This window comes from Prionailurus viverrinus, chromosome A3, assembly GCF_022837055.1.
Source record: "Prionailurus viverrinus isolate Anna chromosome A3, UM_Priviv_1.0, whole genome shotgun sequence".
Lineage (NCBI taxonomy): Eukaryota > Metazoa > Chordata > Mammalia > Carnivora > Felidae > Prionailurus > Prionailurus viverrinus.
In genome coordinates, this window is record NC_062563.1 from 29340133 (window position 1) to 29358988 (window position 18856).

An 18856-nucleotide genomic window follows, 5' to 3' on the forward strand; every position below is an offset into this window, starting at 1 on the left:
AGGTCCATTCCAATTATGGCGGAAGGATGGGAGGAATTAGTCACAGGGTCTTCCTCAGGGCTCCCAGGCTGCACAGAGGACTTGGACTTTGCCTTGCCCACGGGAGGAGGCAGAGGGCGAGCAGGAAGAGGGACAGAAGTCTGTGGTATCAGAGCATAGGTCCCACCTTCTCCAGAAAGATGGAAGAAAATGACACTTGCTGAGTGTCTGCCATTTGCAAAATGCCACACCGCTGGATGTCATATGGGGGCGGTCTTTTTGTCTTCCTTCCAAGAGGCCTGTGGGGCAGGTGCCATCAGTACCTTCAGTTTTTAGACCAGGACACCGAGACTCAGAAAGGTGACGTGATGTGTCCGAGGGCACACGAGACACAGCCCGACCGGGGTCAGGGTCCGGGTCTCTCTGGCCCCAAACCCTGTGTTTTCTCCATTCCACACCCCAACTACTCAAGATTTGCCGATTCCTGGTCTCAGCCCTTGATCATCAGAGATGCAGGATAGCACGGAATCCGGGCATCACCCACCTTAGCTGTGCAACCTTTGTAAAGTTACTTCACCTCTCTGTGCCTCCGTTTTCTCATCTGTAAAGTGAGGGTAATAATAGTGTTTGCTTCAAGATCGCTGTCAGGATTGGGGCGCCTGGGTGGCGCAATCGGTTAAGCGTCCGACTTCAGCCAGGTCACGATCTCGTGGTCCGTGAGTTCGAGCCCCGCGTCAGGCTCTGGGCTGATGGCTCAGAGCCTGGAGCCTGTTTCCGATTCTGTGTCTCCCTCTCTCTCTGCCCTTCCCCCGTTCATGCTCTGTCTCTCTCTGTCCCAAAAATAATAAAAATAAACGTTGAAAAAAAAAAGATCGCTGTCAGGATTAAATGAATTCATAAATGTAAGTCACAGAGGATAATGTCTAGCTCATAGCATTAAATATATATATAAATACATATATATATATATATGTTAGCTATTCATCTTATTATTTTTTTCTAATGTTTATTTATTTTAAGAGAGAGAGAGAGAGAGAGAGAGCATGTGAGTGGGGTAGAGGCAGAGAGAGAGGGAGAGAGAGAGAGACAATCCCAAGCAGGCTCTGCACTGTCAGCGTAGAGCCTAATGTAGGTAGGGCTCGAGCTCACAAACCGTGAGATCGTGACCTAAGCTGAAATCGAGAGTCGGATGCTTAACTGACTGAGACACCCAGGTGCCCCCACCTTATTATTCTTATTGTCATAGTTGGGGGCAGGGTGGTTCTCACATCACCGGGGACAGCCTTACCCAGCCTCTAAGTTAGGATACACGTATTGAAAAGAAGCTGAGTGTTATTGGTGAAGAAGCTCCTAAAGATTTATCCAGATCCCAGAGCTGCACATTAAAAAGTTTAACAGGTATGAATGGACAACCCAAACCTGGATGTGAAATATAGGTCACATTTACTGATACTCTTCAATCAAAAGGAATCTGAGTCCTGCTCCCACCGGGCGTGTTGGAAAATTCCATCCAAGTTATTACTGGGGCTCCCCGCATGTTTCGGTTATCTACTGCTGCGTAACAAACGGCCCCGACACTCGGACAGTTAAAACAACAGCAATCATTCGCTCACTCACAAACCCACAACCTGGGCGGGGCTCAGCTGGGACGGCTTGTCTTTGCCTCACTCAGGTTCAGGGGAGGCACGTGACCAGAGGTGGGCGCTCAGGGGGCTGTGGGTGGGGAGTCTTGGTTCCTCTCCACGTGGACTTCTCCACGGGCCATTTGACTTTCTTCATGGCGTCGCCTCTGGGTTCCCGGGTCAAGCAACTCAAGGGAACCAGGCATAAGCTCTATCGACTTTTATGGTCTAGACTTGCAAGTCACAAAGTGTCACTCTGTTTTAGCCACAAGTCCTGTCAGATTCAGGCAGAGGGAATACATATCCTACTTCTTTTTTTTTTTTTAATGTTTATTTATTTTTGAGAGAGAGAGAGAGGCAGCATACAAGAGAGGGGAAGGGGCCGAGAGAGGGGGAGACACAGAATCTGAAACAGGCTCCAGCCTCTGAGTTGTCAGCACAGAGCCCGACGCGGGGCTTGAACTGACAAACTGTGAGATCACGACCTGAGCCAAAGTCCAACGCTTAACCGACTGAGCCACCCGAGTGCCCCTATCCTACTTTTTAAAAAATTTTTTTAAATGTTTATCTATTTTTGAGAGACAGAGAGAGACAGAGCACAAGTCAGGGAAGGGCAGGGAGAGAAGGAGACAGAGAATCCAAAGCAGGCTCCAGGCTCTGAGCTGTCGGCACAGAGCCCGATGCCGGGCTCGAACTCACGAACCGTGCAATCATGACCTGAGCCGAACCAGGAGCTTAACCGACTGAGCTACCCAGGTACCCTGACCTTTATCCTACATCTTGATGAGGGCAGTACCAACATCATACGATAGGAAAAGCACGAGTGATGGGCGATATTATTGCAACCATCTCTGGAAAATACAATCTGCCTTTAAAAAGCCAAACATTTTGGCCGGCTCTCCCCAGACCTTGGTCCAGACGAGCCGCTGTTCTGGTGCGCATGGTCCAAAGCCATGCTGTGTTTTAAAGTCAGGGATTTGGGGTCTGTGACTCCTGTGGGGCCAAAGGTAAAGGCAGCAGGGCTCGCAGGTTCCGTACAATCACAGACCCGACCGTGGCAGGCCATACTTCACAGCATGGTCATATCAATATATATCTAATCCAGCACATTCCCACCATGTAACATGGACCCATTTTTCATCAAGCGGTGGGGTGTGTTCCCTCCCCTTGAACCTGGGCAGACCTTTGTAGCTGCCTTGACTAATAGCAGACAGTGGGGGCGACCCTGTAACTTCGGAGGGTAGGTCACAAAAGGCATTTCAGCTCCCACCTCGGTTCCTCAGATCACTTGCTCAGGGGAGCACTGGGGGCCGTGCTGTGAGGACGCTTTCAAAGCGTGCTCTTAAACATCTGAGCTCTATCTGCTTAACGCCAACCTCCTCCCCTGGCCAGGGCAAGCCCGAGAGAGAGGGAGACACAGAATCCGAAGCAGGCTCCGGGCTCCGAGCTGTCAGCACGGAGCCCGACGAGGGGCTCGAACTCACGAACCGTGAGATCATGATCTGAGCCGAAGCCGGATGCTTAACTGACTGAGCCACCCAGGCGCCCCTAAAATTTATTCTGAATTCCAAATCTTGGTACTTTCGTGATCACCTGCAGCCAGGCACAGAATAGGAAAAACGGAGTCACCTAACATGCTCGTTTCCAGACAAGGTTGAAAAAGTCCACACCCTGCCTTCTTGTTTCCACTCTCCTACTGGAAACAGTGTGTCCTTTTGGGTCTATTTCATGCCACGGTTTTTTGCATGTTTGTCCCTCTCTGTCGGGGATTTTGCTGTTTAAAAGGGCCCCAAGTGTAGGGCTGAAGCGCTGTCCAATGTTCCTAAACACAGGAGGCTGTGATGTGCCTTCTAAGAAAACCAGTGTGTCAGATGAACTTGGTTCAGGCATGAATTATGTTGTCCGTGAGTGCAACGTTAATGACTCAACGATATATTAAATAAGGTGTCTTTAAACAGAAGAACACACAAGAGAAGGTTACCCATTGATCGGCAGATGGAAGAATTGTGAACAGAAGCTAACAAGAACCTAACCCTGCATTTGCTGTAAGAGTCATGGTTCGGTATTCGTTAATTCGATGTCGGCGGAAACTTTAAGGAACGTGATCTACTGAGAATGACCGGAATCAATTGCATAGGATAAAAAGTAGCCGCGTGAACAAATGACTGCAGGAAGGCAAGGCGGAGGGGGGTGAGAAACATGTCAAGGGCTTGGCCTCACCTCCCTGTCCTCCCCCGGCTCAGGGATCAGAGTCACCGAGGTGGACTGGCAGAGCCTGAAAAATGGCGTTGCCCACCACACCCAGGAGTACCCCTGCCCTGAGCTGGTGGTACGCAGGGGCCACACGTTCACCTTGGTGCTGGAGCTGAGCAGACCCCTGGAGGACCAGGAGACCATCATCTTCACGGTGGAGACAGGTAATTGTCAGGCCAATGCCCTCCGCTGGTCTACATTCAGAAAGATCTGTCTTGTGACCGGTGACCCGAGACCCTTTGGTCATCAGCCCAGAGGGAAGCATGTCCCTGCCGGGGCGGGGGGGGGGGGCTGAACTCCGGAACCCTAGAGGTCTTTGATGACAGCTTGCGGGGACGGCTGGCAGGCATTGCCAGCAGGCAGTGGGGGAGATGAGAGGACAGCTCTGGAATTCTTTGCATACCAAGGAATCGAGGGCTCTGGAAGATGATGGAAATTCTTCAGGTACTTTGGGAGCCCAAGCTTTTCTTTCTTAGACAAATGGTGGACTTTGAAAGTCCCCATTACTTTCTCCTAGATCCAGGAGGTGGGTGGGAATCAGAACCGTGGAGGTGGCCCCCCACAGTGTCCCAGCAGTTCAGGGAGCGAAGGTGGGCATTCCAGGCTTGTAGCTTTTCTGCTTCTCTAGAGCTGGGTTCCCTAGGGGCAGCTGGATCTCCTGAGTGCCTCTCCCCTCCGCCAGGACCCCAGGCCTCCGAGGACCGCCACACCAAAGCCGTGTTCCAGATATCGGAACCAGAAATGGGCAAGACCTGGACAGCAGTGAAAGAGGCTGAGACGGAGAACACCGTGACCGTCAGCATCAGCAGCCCTCCCAACGCTGTCATTGGCCGCTACCTGATGAGCACCAGGGTCTCCTCTCGCCGAAAACATAATGACCGAAAGCTGGGCGAGTTTGTTCTCCTTTTCAACCCATGGTGCCCAGGTAGGAGCTGGCAAGCTTTCCCGGAAGCTGTCCTAGAGGTGGGCCTGCCCTTAGCAGGGGCCTGGAAGACAGACTAAGCAACGGGGAGGTGGATGCCCAGAGCTTGGCGAGAGCTGAGCTTAGGCAGAGGTGGGCACTGGGCAGAGGAAGCCGGTAGCAGGTGCTACAAAGGACCCTGGGAAGGAGGAGCAAGAATCAGCAGTTTCTGGCTCGAGGGGGCCAGTAGGCAGGGATGGGGCCTCGTGGGAGGAGAGGCCCAGCAATGGGCAAGAGCCCGGCTTGAGCCATCAGCAGCCTTGGCTCAGTCCTAGCTCTGCTTCCCTCTATGAGTCTTGGTTTCCTCATGGGTGACACGGGAGTGGTAACAGTGCCTACCTCCTGGGATTATGGTGAGAACTCATAGCGCTAATGGTTGTAATGTACAAGGTCCCTCGTAAGGGGTACTGGGGCCAGCATTCTTATTAAATATTTCTACAATATGAGGCTGCTGTCGCCATGAAGCAGGGCCTCTCAAAGGTGTCAGGATTCCTCAAGTCCTTCAGTCTTGGGCTGGGCTGGGTGGGTCCCTGCCCCGGGGAACGGAGCCCCCAGGGGGAATGGGGCCCCGCCGGAAGGCAGCCCAGGAGCCCGCAAACCCCCTCTTGCCCTCTCCCGTCCCAAGCCTCCCGGCACCCGTCCCGGAGCTCTCCCTGATGTAGCCCCTTCCCCAGGCCTGCAAGGCCAGAGCCCCAGCCCATGCTGAGCCTGACAACTGCTTTTCAGAGGACGACGTGTTTCTGGCCTCAGAGGAGGAGAGACAGGAGTACGTGCTCAATGACAGCGGGATCATCTTCCGAGGCGTGGAGAAGCACATCCGAGCCCAGGGCTGGAACTACGGGCAGGTCTCCAGAAGCACAGGCCAGAAGGGGGCGGATGCGGGCCGGGGTGTGCAGAAAGTCAGGCCAGGAGCCCTTCTGTCTGCTCTGCTCACTTCCTCCCTCCCCAGCGGGGACAAGCCTGGCCGACTCTTAGAACAGATCCATTCATTCACTAATCTACTAATAGCTGCGCTAAGACAGGCTCTGGGTCCTTGGGAAGGGGAGGTGCTTTGGATATGGTGCTTTGTAGAGGAATCAATAGCTTCGATCAGGGATGCTCCGTCTTGTGCGTGCGCCAGAATCCCGTGGAGGGCTCTTTAAAACACAAGGGTGGCTGGGCCCCACCCCAGAGTTGCTGATTCTGTAGATCTGGGGTGGGCTCTGAGAATGTGCATTTCTAACAAGGTCCTAGGTGGTGCTGAGGCTGCGGGTCTGGGACCACGCTTTTAAGAGACATTGGCAGATAAATAATGACAATAAAGGGCATGATGGTGGGGGGGGGGAGGGGGAGGGGGGCGGGCATCAGAGTGGTAGAGATGGGGCCAGAGGGAAGTCAGAAAAGTGTGAAAGAAAATCCACCCCGGGGATGGTGGAGACTTCCCGATAATGGGGCTGGGCACAGCCTGGCCAGGGAGAGGGCAGAGCCCATAGCAGGTGGGAGTCAGGGAGCAGAGGAGGGTCTGCTAGAGGAATTAGGTCTGCTTGGGCTGCGGGTGTCCTGGAGAAAGGTTGGCTGGGCCAGTGAAGGACCCTGACTGTCAGGTTCAGGAGCCAGAGTTTGAATCCGAGTAGTGATGGAGGTACTGGAGAGTCTGGGGCCCGCCTGAGGGGTAACCACTTCTCAGCACCCACCTCTTCCTGCCATGTGGCCAAGGGAACCCAGGGTTCCCCGGACCTTCCCAAGATCCTTCAGGGAGCTTCAGAGACCTGAAATCTTAATTTGTATGTAAAGATCCTCCAGTTTTTAAATGTTTACTTATTCTGAGAAAGAGATGGGGGGGGTGCAGAGAGAGAGGGAGAGAGACAGAATCCCAAGCAGGCTCCGTACTGTCAGCGCAGAGCCCGGCATGGGGTTCGATTCCACAAACGGTGAGACCAGGACCTGAGCCGAAATCGAGAGTCGGATGCTTAACCGACTGAGCCACCCAGGCGCCCCAAGATGCTCCGGTGTTTAAATGTTGTCCGTTCATTCAAGTGTATTTGGAAAAATCATTGGAACCGAAGGAGTGGGCAGGCCGGGTAGACGCGGCTCCAGAGTCACTCGTTTACCACAAACTTTACCGCGAGTAGTGGGGAGCGTTGGGGGCAGTTACGGCACAGGGCAGGGACTTGATTAAGGTTGAGCTTCTGGCTCGCGGTGACTCTCTGAGGGAGGGTTTCTGAGCTGGGGATGCTCTGTGGTGTCCCAGGGTGGGGGTAGGTGAATTCCCGTGCACAACACAAGGGACCCACTGGGTAAGTATTGTAGGAGGGTCTGGAATATGGGTGAGACTCTGGCCTCTAAGCACAGACTCTCTGGGGACAGTTTGAGGAGGACATTCTGAACATCTGCCTCTCCATCCTGGACCGAAGTCCTCTTTACCAAGATGACCCAGCCATCGACGTGTCCTGCCGCCATGACCCCATCTACGTCACCAGGGCCATCAGCGCCATGGTGAGGAGCCCCACCGTCCCTGCATACACACTTTCTCATGGGTCCCTGAGCCAACCCCAGGGTCCCATCCTATGATTTTCCCAAGTCACCTTTTGTTTTAATTCTCTATCGCTGCCCCCAAACCACCCCAAAACTCAGTGGCACGAAACAGCCGCTTATTATGCTCACGGTTTTATAGATCAGGGACTTGGGCAGAGCGCTGTGAGGACAGGATGGCTTGTCTCTCCTCTAAGATGCTTCCGCTGGGGGCATCTGAATGGCTGCAGACGGCTGGAAATGGTTTGAGGAGACCGTATATCTGCGGCCTTGGTTCTAGAAGTCTGGATCTTTGGTTCTCTTCCACGCTGTGTCTGCTGGAGCTGGAATGTCAAGATGATTTGCTCACTCTCCTGTCCCTGGGCCGGGGTGGTTAGAACAGCTGAGGCTGGCCCGTCACGGCTCTCTGTCCACGCAGCCTCTCCGTGTGGCTAGCTTGGGCTTCCTCACGGCATGGCGATCTCAGGGTCATCAGACGTAGCAGCTGGCTTCTCTCCGAACAACTGTTCCAAAAAAGAAGCCCTGGAAATTGCCACCGCATCCCTTCTGCCATAGTCACTGGTCAAAGCAGTCACAGTCCAGCCCAGATTCAGGGAGGGAGTGCACAGGCCCATCTCTCCCTGGGAAGAGTGCCTTCCTTATTACGTTACACACAACAACGCTTCCTCCTGCAAAGATAGCCAGAAGGCCGACCGCAAGCAGGTGTTGAGATCAGTGGATGGCTACCTGTGATTCCACAATTGGATGGAGCCAATTTTCTCGTATTTGGTACCCTTCATTCCTCAAGATCCCAGAGGGATGTTGGAACACAGAGACTCAAAAGCAGTGACCAGTTCCAGAGAGTAGAGCATCACAGCCCTGTGGGATAACAGTGCAGGCTCTAAGTCAAAGTCCTGAACTTGGGGGGTCACCCACACTTTTTGCTAACTTGCCATGTGACTTGGACGGGTCCCTTCACCCCTCTTAATCTCGGTGTTAATCTCACTGTCTCTATACTTATACCCAGCACCAGTCTCCAAAACAGATCATTTAAAAGGGGAAATGCTGCAAAATCATAGGTAATTTTCAGTAACAGAGAATCCTCATGGCAGGTCATTTAATAAATGGTACCCAAAGTAGGTATGTTAAGAGAACAGATGCCCCTAATTTTCAGGTAATTTAAAAGTAAGGGGTGACCCCAAACGAGGAGGGGGTCCAAAGAGTAAGGGGACTTTACAGTGGCGACGCCCTGAGGAGGGAGGCCCTGCCTGGTGACGGACCCATGCCCCCCTCCGTCCAGGTGAACAGCAACAACGACCGGGGAGTGGTTCAAGGCCAGTGGCAGGGCAAGTACGGCGGTGGCACCAGCCCCCTGCACTGGCGTGGCAGCGTGGCCATTCTGCACAAGTGGTTCAAGGGCAGGTTCAAGCCAGTCAAATACGGCCAGTGCTGGGTCTTCGCTGGAGTCATGTGCACAGGTACCCAGGGAAAGAGGGTCCCTGACCCCAGGCCGGCTCCCTCTTTTGCCTCCATTTGTATATATTTGCATACAGTCCACCCCACCCCTCCACCCCCACCCTCACCCCCCTTTAAAATGTGTTTCTTTTTTTTTTTTTAATTTTTTTAAGTTTTTTTTTAGTTTTTTTTTTTAATTTTTTTTTAACGTTTGTATTTATTTTTGAGACAGAGAGAGACAGAGCATGAACGGGGAGGGGCAGAGAGAGAGGGAGACACAGAATCGGAAGCAGGCTCCAGGCTCTGAGCCATCAGCCCAGAGCCCGACGCGGGGCTCGAACTCACGGACCGCGAGATCGTGACCTGAGCTGAAGTCGGACGCTTAACCGACTGAGCCACCCAGGCTCCCCAGTTTTTTTTTAGTTTTTATTTATTTATTTATTTTTGAGAGAGAGAGAGAGAGAGAGCAGGCACAAGTGGGGGAGGGGCAGAGAGAGGAGGACCGAGGATCTGATGTGGGCTCTGTGTGCACAGCTGAGAGCCCCACATGGGGCTTGAACTCCTGAACCCTGAGATTGTGACCTGACCTGAAGGCAAACGCTTAACCGCCTGAGCCACCCAGGCACCCCAAGTGTTCTTTAATTGGTGATGGGGAAGTAGAAGTCTGGTTAACGATGAGAGAAACCAGATAGTTCGTTTATGTAACTTTTGATCTTTTATTTTGCTGAAGGAGGCCCGGCTCCTGTCTCGAGCTCTTTGAGTGCCTTTGAGCAAGTCCTGTGGCCCCCCCCGCCCCAGGCCTCCAGTCCCCTCGAACCCAAACTGGCAATTACATGGTTATTATATGGCTTCCAAGTTCCCACTGGCCTCAGAGCCCGCGATTCAAATGGGGGTGGCCTAGTGTCTTCGGAAGTCCCTTGAGAGGTTCTACAGGGAAGGAGGCGCTTCCGAGGGCGGAAGCAGGAAAAGTAGACAGACAGACACGGGAGGGGCTGTGGAAGAGATGAGGCCTACTGCCTGCTGGGGGCACCTCGCCAGCCTCCTGCTTTTCAGTCCTCAGGTGCCTGGGGATCGCAACCCGGGTCGTGTCCAACTTTAACTCGGCCCATGACACGGACAGGAACCTGAGCGTGGACAAATACGTGGACTCCTTCGGGCGGACCCTGGAGGACCTGACAGAAGACAGCATGTGGTGGGTCCTCGTCCCCTGGGTCCCCAACCCAGCCCCACCCAAGGGCTCCCTGACCCTGTCGGCAGGAAGGAGAGGCACCTTCAGGGGTGACCCAGAGGCCAAAGGGGGAACTCAAGATCTGAGTGCCTTGAACCCTGGTTCCCCATCCAGGGGACTCTGAGCCTTCCCCTAGATTCCTGTGACCTGGGGATGAGGACCGAGATTCCCTCTGCGTCCTGGCCCCTGTGTCACGCCCCTGCCTCTGTCAGCTGCCTGCGTGCCATGTGTGTGTCTCAGGTGGGAGGCAACCTCCCTCCTCAGCTGCGACAAGACTCTTCCCCGAGAGCTTTGCACAATTCATTTTAATTTAATGTTTTTAATAGGAAATACACGCATGTGCGTTCATGCTCAAACTGTACAAAATGGGCCACCCGCCAGGTTCCAGCCTCCCGTCCTCCTCACGGAGCCAACATGGTGACTCGCTTCCCGAGTCCCTTCAGAGGGAGGCTCTACAGACACAAGAACATACACGTTCAGTCTTCTCACGGCCCCGCTTTTTACCCACTTAGTATCGGCACCAGAGTGCAATACTGTTCATCTTGCTCGTGCATTTCGCAGTTTTAAAATAAAATTGGGCGGGGGCGCCTGGGTGGCGCAGTCGGTTAAGCGTCCGACTTCAGCCAGGTCACGATCTCGCGCTCCGTGAGTTCGAGCCCCGCGTCGGGCTCTGGGCTGATGGCTCGGAGCCTGGAGCCTATTTCCGATTCTGTGTCTCCCTCTCTCTCTGACCCTCCCACGTTCATGCTCTGTCTCTCTCTGTCCCAAAAATAAATAAACGTTGAAAAAATAAATAAATAAATAAAATAAAATAAAATTGGGCGGCGGCGGGGGGCCCCTGGGCGGCTCAGTAGGTCAAGCCTCCGACTCTTGATTTTGGCTCAGGTCATGATCTCACACTTCGGGAGACTGAGCCCCGAGTCAGGTCCCACCCTGATGGCGTGGAACTGTGTCTGCTGTAGGCATGGAGCCTACTTGGGATTCTCGCTCTCCGCCCCTCCCCGACATGCACACTCTCTGGGTCTCTGCCTTCATTCTTTCTCTCTGCCTCCCTTCTCCCCTTTCCTTCTCCTGTTGGCTCCCCTCATCCCCTCTCCCTGCAGGAGAACCACACCACCACCACCACCAACAACAACAACAACAAGTTTTTCTTCACACAGAATGGACATTTTGGTGTCGGGGCCCGTCAATTCACAGGTTATCAGTTTGCCCCCAAATGCCTATCCAGATATTCTCCCAAAGATCACTACCTCCTTAAGAGGAATGCTGAGGTCAGCTCTGAAGATGCCAAGACGGGCAGCCCGGGGTTTCTCCCTCCTGCTTCCTTACTGCGTGACCTTGGGCGAATGATGTCACTTTGCCTTGCTGGTCTCATAGTCCCATCTTTGACACGGGAAACTTAAAGTCTGAACTCCTTACCAAGACCTACAGAGCTCTGAGTAATCTGAACCCTACCTGCCCCTCATGCTGGCTGTAGCCTAGAGATACATACCTTCTTGGGGTTTTTTTGTTTTGGGTTTTTTTGGGGGGGGGATTGGTTGGTTAGTTTTTGGTTTTTTTGTGGTTTTTTTTTTTTTTTTTTTAGAGAGAGTGTGAGTGGGGGAGAGGGGCAGAGGGAGAGAGTGAATCTAAAGCAGGCTGCACGCTCAGCACAGAGCCCGATGCGGGGCTCGATCCCATGACCCTGGGACCATGACACCAAAATCAAGAGTCAGACGCTGAGCCAGCTGAGCCACCCAGGTACCCCATACTTACATGCTTTCTGTTCCTTGAATACACAACGCCTTTTCTGGTCTCAGAGTCTTTGCACATGCTGTTCCTTCTCCCTGGAACACTGTTCCCTTCACTCTTTGGACGGCTAAGCCTTTCTTATTTAAGCCTCACCTTAGACGTCATTTTCCTAGAGCAGGTCTCCAGCAGTTAGTCTCTACTCAGGTCTCTCTCTTTCTTCACAGTATTTATTGTCACTTGCATTTGTTTTATTTATAGCTGCTTCCTTCCTTTTGGTGCCTCCCCCTCCTTCTCCTTTGTTAGAACATAAGCTGCATGAGGGCAAGATCTTCTGTGTTGTCTGTGATTGTATTTCTGATACCTTGAGCAACAGTTTCATATATATATATATGTCATGTATATATATGTATACGCACACACATATATATACATCTACGTACATACATACATATACTTACAAGTGGAATATATATATATACATGCATATATACACACATACATACATTTGTACATACAGATCGTATATAGAACTGTTCATCAACGTGGTGCACTGAATGTTTCATAAGATCCAGCCCCAGAACTGCGGAGTTTGGGCCCAGGGCCTGGCTCACAGGAGAAACTTGCCATCCTATGGGCCTCTGTCTCACTGAAGGCCACCCTGCCCCATCCTCTCTCTGTGGCAGGAATTTCCATGTCTGGAATGAGAGTTGGTTTGCCCGTCAGGACCTGGGCCCCTCTTACAATGGCTGGCAGGTTCTGGACGCCACCCCCCAGGAGGAGAGCGAAGGTAGGGGCTCAGCCGGGTGGGTCCCAGACCCCCGCTTTGCCTCACCCATTCCGCTCACGCTCATCCCTCCTGCCCAGGCGTGTTCCGGTGCGGCCCAGCCTCGGTCACCGCCATCCGCGAGGGGGACGTGCACCTGGCCCACGACGGCCCCTTTGTGTTTGCGGAGGTCAATGCGGACTACGTCACCTGGCTGTGGCACGAGGATGAGAGCCGGGAGCGGGTATACTCGGACACAAAGAAGATCGGCAGGTGCATTAGCACCAAGGCCGTGGGCAGCGACTCCCGTGTGGACATCACGAGCTTCTACAAGTATCCGGAAGGTAAGGACAATATGGCAGCCTCGAGAGCTTTATTCGGCGCCGTGTCTGTGCGTTGAGCCGAGTGCCTTTAGCTTCTATTAACAGCTTCCTCCGTGTATAAGTGGAAGGCTTCCCACAGCTAATAATAAAAGCTACATTTCATTGACCACTTACTCTGCCAGGCACTGTGTTAGGTATATTCCCCCATGATCATAAATACTAATAATGGTGATGATAGCAACAGGTATTATTTATTGAACACGTGGGCTGCACAGCACCAGGCATAGTTTAAAATAATAATAGTAATGATAGCAGCTTCAGTTTACCATCTGCCAAGAATTCTAGTGAATTCTAGAAATTCACAGATTGCTGGTTACTGGTTTCCTGAAGAGCCTCTGCTCATCGGGGTACAAGAAGACAACAGGCGTATTTTCTTAATAGCCAACTCCAGCTATACACGCTTCTCGTCACTCTTTCCCGTGGGATAACAGGTCTCTTACCAATGCCATGATCCGATCCAAATATGGCCCAATTCTGCTTATTAAAACAATGTGATTTGAATAACGAGCGGGTCTGTCTCTCTCCGCTCCCCTGAGTGCAAGCCAGTTTCCCCCCGGGAGGCTGCTCTCCAGGAGGGGGCACTAGGCTCTCTGGACGCCTGCACCCCTCCCTTGTCTACTCCCCAGCATAGCGGTCTGCAGCTCTAGTCGCACACTGGAATCACCGAGGGCGCTGTGGTTCGTTGTGTAGATGGAACAAACAGCTCCTTGTTTGAGCAGGATTCCGGAGCTCGGCAATCTGGGCTGTGCTCGGCTGGATGGTGCACCTGCTCCGTGTGGAGTCGGCTGGGATCTTGCTGTGTCTGGGGCGTTGGATGGGTCCGCTGGACAGCCTGGTCTTGCCTCCCCCCCCCCCCCCCCCCCCGCCCCGCCGTGGCCTCTCCTGGCCCAATAGGCCAACCCTGGCTCGTTCACGAAGGGGCGGGATTCCCAGAGGGGGAGAATGAAAGCTGCGAGGTCTCTAGAGGCCTCGCTCAGACTTTGCATCGTGCCACTTCTGCCGTATTCTGTTGGTCAAAGCCGTTCTCAAGGCCGCCCCAGCTCTAGGCGGAGGGGAGCAGACTCCACCTTTTGGTGGTAGGAGTTACAATGAAAGTATTATGGCCATTTTTAGTCTATCGCTGCAGCCCCGACTGCGTGTGCCCTGCCCAAAGGAATCACAGCGCCCAGAGGGTGTGGCCCAGGCACCAGGACTTTTTAAAGCTCTTGAGGTGATCCCGCCGCACAGCTGATGTTGAGAACACAGTGTGAGTCTTCTAGAGTGTTAGGCCGAGGGGGAGGAGGAGGAGGGGAGGAGGAGGAGGAGAGAGGAGAGCAGATGTCTTTGACTGTACTGGGCAGGCAAGGATTCCCTGCCCCTGGGTGAGTGTGCCCTGCCCCCCGTTCACTCTCTCTGCTTGAGGGCAGGTGGTGGCTCCAGGACAACCTGGGCTATCTGGACCCGCTTCCGGGCCCTACCCTCCCCCGCCAGGCACTGCCGATCTCTGGAGACATTTGGCCCCCACTTTCAGCAGATGCCCCCCGACCACACTGGTAGTCACACGGCTTCCCTCTGCTGCACGGCGGCTTTTGGCCGCAGGTTCTGCAGGGCCTTTACTCAAAGGCGGGTGAGAGAGAGGCCTTGGCACGCCGTCCTCCCCCTGCCAAGGCCCGTCAGTTCTCCACTGCTTGTTCAGTCAGCAACGCAGGATCCGCACACCTCTCCCGTGGGGACGCAGTGCCGGCTTCCCCTTCCGTTAGTCAACCCCGATCTTTCCCAGCCAGCACCCCCAAACCCTCACACCGATTCTTGTAAACACCCCTGCGTCCTCACGCACACCAATGTTCTGTCGGTCCCTTCCCTAGGAGCGGGGCACTTCCTTCGCTCTTGATAACCTCCGCTCCCGCAGGCCCCTTCCTGGTGTCTCAGGGTGCTGTGGACGGGGAGGGAGGTGGCAAGGCCTCCTCTGAACTGGCACCTCTCTCGTTAAGCTCTGCGGGTTGATGTCTGGTCCCCTCCGCTGGGAGCATCGGGAGCTTAGGGCACGGAGTCTTGGAAGTCTTTTGTCCTAAACTCTCGCCATGGCCACGGGACAAATCGCCATCATGTAACAGGTGACAGCAGTCACCATCACTGAGCGCCTGCCAGGGCCCGGCCGTCTTCACATGTTATTTAGTTATTGTATTTAACAAGTGCTTGTAAAGTGCTCGCGTGAGCTTGTAGGGTAGACGCTGGCACAGTTAAGGAAGTGGATTCAGCCAAGGGGCGTGGCTAGCAAACGGGGAGTCTGGCTCCAGAGCCCACGCTCTTGGGGTACATCTTCTGGCCACTGTCTTGTCGCATCTACTACTGATCGACCGCCTATGGTGGGTCAAGTGGCTTCACGTCTAGGCTGATAATAATAATAATCATACCAAGAGCGTCTGAAACGTGTGACGCATGGTGGTAACTGGTGCCCATGCACTATCTTATTTAATATTCATAAAAATGCCATTTTACAGATACTCAAACCGAGGCACAGCTTGGTTAAGTCACCTCCCCAAGTGGTCCAAGCCTCAAAAGAGTGGGGATTCTAACGAGATGTCTAATCTCAGGACCTCTGACCCCCTCTCCCCGCCCCCCGGGGCTAGACCGCCCCTCTCTTCCATGAGTGCCCACAATATTCTGTATACCCGCTAAGCTCTTTCCTATGTGCTGGAAAGAGAGTGCCTCCTGACTGACAGGCAAATTCAGAGGCAGGAAACAAAGAGAAGAGTCCAGAGAACTCGCTACACGGTGAGCCGATAGTGTGAGGACAGCACAGGGTGGTCAGCACTGTGTTGGGGAGGCCAGAAGGCTGAAGGAGCACAGAGGAGGGAGTCCTGACTCAGCCAGAGGGGAAGTGTCCGGAAAGGCATTCCAGGGGAAGAGAGGCTGAAGGCAACAAGACTTAACCAGGAGACGAAGGGCTGGGAAAGCATTCTGCCTCCTGATTCCAGACTCCCTGTAGGTAGCGCTGTTCATCCAAGTCATGGGCTTGGGCAGCCCATTCTGGAGGTGGGACGCCAGGGACTCGGGCCCGTCTGCTCGCTCTGTCTACTGAAGCAGGACACACACAATAGGGCACAAAGATTCAGAGCTCCTGGATGTAGTGTGCTTTGCTCGTACCCCCGAGCCAGCCCAGATGCTGAGCCACGAGAGAGCAAGCCCTTCAAGCCAAGGAAACCATACGTGCAAATAACACACTGACTGTCCTCACGTATTAGGCGACTTTAGATAAAATGGCCAAATTCCTCCAGGAATCGCCAAAACCGCCCCAAGAAGAAATAGAAGTTCTGAATGGGTGTGTAACAAGCAAAGCGACTGAATTAGTAACCCAGAACCTCCTACAAAGAAAAGACCAGGTCCAGATGATGTCACTGGTGAATTCTACCAAACACTGAAAGCATAAAAATCAATGCTTCAAACGTTTTTCGAAAAAAAAATAGAAGAGGAGTGAACACTTCCCAATTCATTCATCCTGATAGCAAAACCAGACGACGACATCACAAGAAAACTAGAGATAATACTCCGTAAGAATGTAGAAGCAAAACTCATCAACAAAAATGCTAACAAACTGAATCCAGCAACATTATAAAAAGGATTACATGTCACAACCAAGTAGGATTTATCCCAGAAATACAGGGTGGTTTTCACCTTGAAAATGAATTAATAAAATACACCATTATCAATAGAAAGAAGAAAAAGGATGAAGGCTACATGATCATCTCAATATAATCAGAAAAGGTATTTGACAAGATCCAGCACCCCTTTGTGATGAAACCACTTGACAAATTAAGAACAGAAGCGAATTTCTGAGCCTGATAAAAAGCCATCTATAAAAAAACCATAGCTCACACCGTATTTGTGGATTCCATTTCCTGTGGGAAAATAGTAGGGAGGTTCTTTATAACATTCAATTTATGATGTAAAATAGTCATCGTATGACCCAGCAATTCCACTTCTGGATAGATACCCAAAAGAAGGGAAAGCAGGAACTCAAAGAGATATTTCACTCACGTTCGTAGCAGTGTTATTCACCGGGGCCAAAAGGTACAAGCAACCCCAATGTCTGTTGACAGCTGAATGCATAAACAAAAGGTGGTACTTACATACAATGCAATACTATTGAGCCTTTAAAAGGAAGGTATTTCTGACGCGTGCTACAACATGGGTGAACTTCAAAGACATGACGCTAAGTGAAATGAGCCCGTCCCAAACGTACCGACAAATACTGTGACTCTGCTTCTATAAGGCACCCAGAGTAGTCGAATTCATAAAGACAGAGAATAGAACAGTAGTTGCCAGGGGCTGGGCAGAGGAGGGAATGAGGAGTTTCGTTATTTAAGAGATACAGGGTTTCTGTTTTGCAAGATGAAAAGAGTTATGCAGATGGATGGTCGTGATGATTGCACAACGAGAGGAGTGTACTTAATGCCACTGAAGTGTCCTCTTATTAAGATGGTAAATTTTATGTTATATATAATTCACCACAGTTTTAAAAAATAAAAAGAAGGAAGGAAGAAAGGAAGGGAGGGAGGGAGGGAGGGCGGAAGGGAGCGAGGGAGGAAGGGAGGGAGGGAAGAAGGGAAGGAGGAAGGAAGGAAAGGAGGGAGAGGAAAGAAAAAGAAATAGACGAATTTCCAGATTGGAAAGGAAGAAATAAAACTACCTCTGTTTGCACGTGGCATGATCTTGTACATATAAAATCCTAAGGTATCCAGTAAAAAGCTCTAAGAACCAAAAACTAAGTTCAGCAGGGTTGTGGAATACAATATCAATTTACAAAAATTAATCGTATTTCTGGACACTAACAATGTATAATCTGAAAGTGAAAGGAAGAAAACAGATCCATTTACAATAGCATCAAAAAGACCAAAATACTTAGGAGTAAATTTCACAAAAGAAGAGCAAAGTTGAGACGCTGAAAACTACAAAACACTGTTGAAAGACATCAAAGACCTAAATAAATGGAAAGACCTCTCATTTTTATGGCATGAAAAATGGCAATGACCCAAAACTGATCTACAGGCTCCGTGTAATCCCGATCAAAGTTCCAGGTGAGTTTTTTTGTTGTTTTTTTTTTTTCCAAATCTGACAAGCTGATCCTAAAATTCATTTGCGAATGCAAAGGACCCAAAATAGCCAAAACAATTGAAAAAGAAAAACAAAGTTGGAAGGCTCACACTTCCCAAATTCAAAACTTACTGTAAATATACGATCACTCAGACAGTAAGGTTCTGGCATAAAAATGAACATATGGATCGACGGAGCAGAACTGAGAGTCCAGAAATAAACCTTAAAAATTATGCTCAATTGATTTGGACAAGGGTGCCGTGACAATTAAGGGGGGAAAGAGAACGAGCAATCTGCAACAAATGATGCTGGGACCACTGATTATCCACATGCAAATACAAGTAAAGTTGGCCTCCGGCATCACACCATACTTGAAAATGAACTCAAGTGGATCGCAGACCGACATGTAAGAGCTAAGAGTATAAACTTCTCTTTTTTTAATGTTTATTTATTTTTGAGAGAGAGAAACAGAGAGAGAGAAAGACAGAGACAGAGACAGAGGCAGAGACAGAGACAGAGCTTGAGCGGGGAATGGGCAGACAGTGAGGGAGACACAGAATCCGAATCAGGCTCTAGGCTCTGAGCTGTCAGCACAGAGCCCGATGCAGGGCTCGAACTCACGAGCCGTGAGATCATGACCTGACCCAAAGTCAGACGCTTAACCGACTGAGCCACTCAGGCATCCCTAAAAGTATAAACTTTTAAAGGAAAACATGAGTTAATCTTCATGATCTTGGGGTAAACAAAGCCTTTTTAATTAAGACATCAAGAGCACAAGGGACAACAGAAACAATGATAAATGGGACTTCATCAAAATTAAAAACGTGTGCTACAAATTATACTTTTCCAAAAAATGGAAAGATAGCCCAGAGGAGAAAATATTTGCAAATCACGTACCCAATAAGGGTACCTATATCT

General features: G+C 51.5%; 1 protein-coding gene across 1 annotated transcript in view; it reads left to right on the forward strand.

Moving 5' to 3' along the window:
* Positions 1–18856, forward strand: part of TGM6 (transglutaminase 6) — a 36785-nt gene that overhangs the window by 9253 nt on the left and 8676 nt on the right. Inside the window, exons 2-9 of the mRNA XM_047854439.1 lie at positions 3845–4018; positions 4537–4779; positions 5542–5660; positions 7162–7290; positions 8606–8783; positions 9814–9952; positions 12403–12506; positions 12584–12826. Coding sequence (XP_047710395.1) covers positions 3845–4018; positions 4537–4779; positions 5542–5660; positions 7162–7290; positions 8606–8783; positions 9814–9952; positions 12403–12506; positions 12584–12826 — 1329 coding nt within the window. The remainder of the gene's footprint in view (positions 1–3844; positions 4019–4536; positions 4780–5541; positions 5661–7161; positions 7291–8605; positions 8784–9813; positions 9953–12402; positions 12507–12583; positions 12827–18856) is intronic.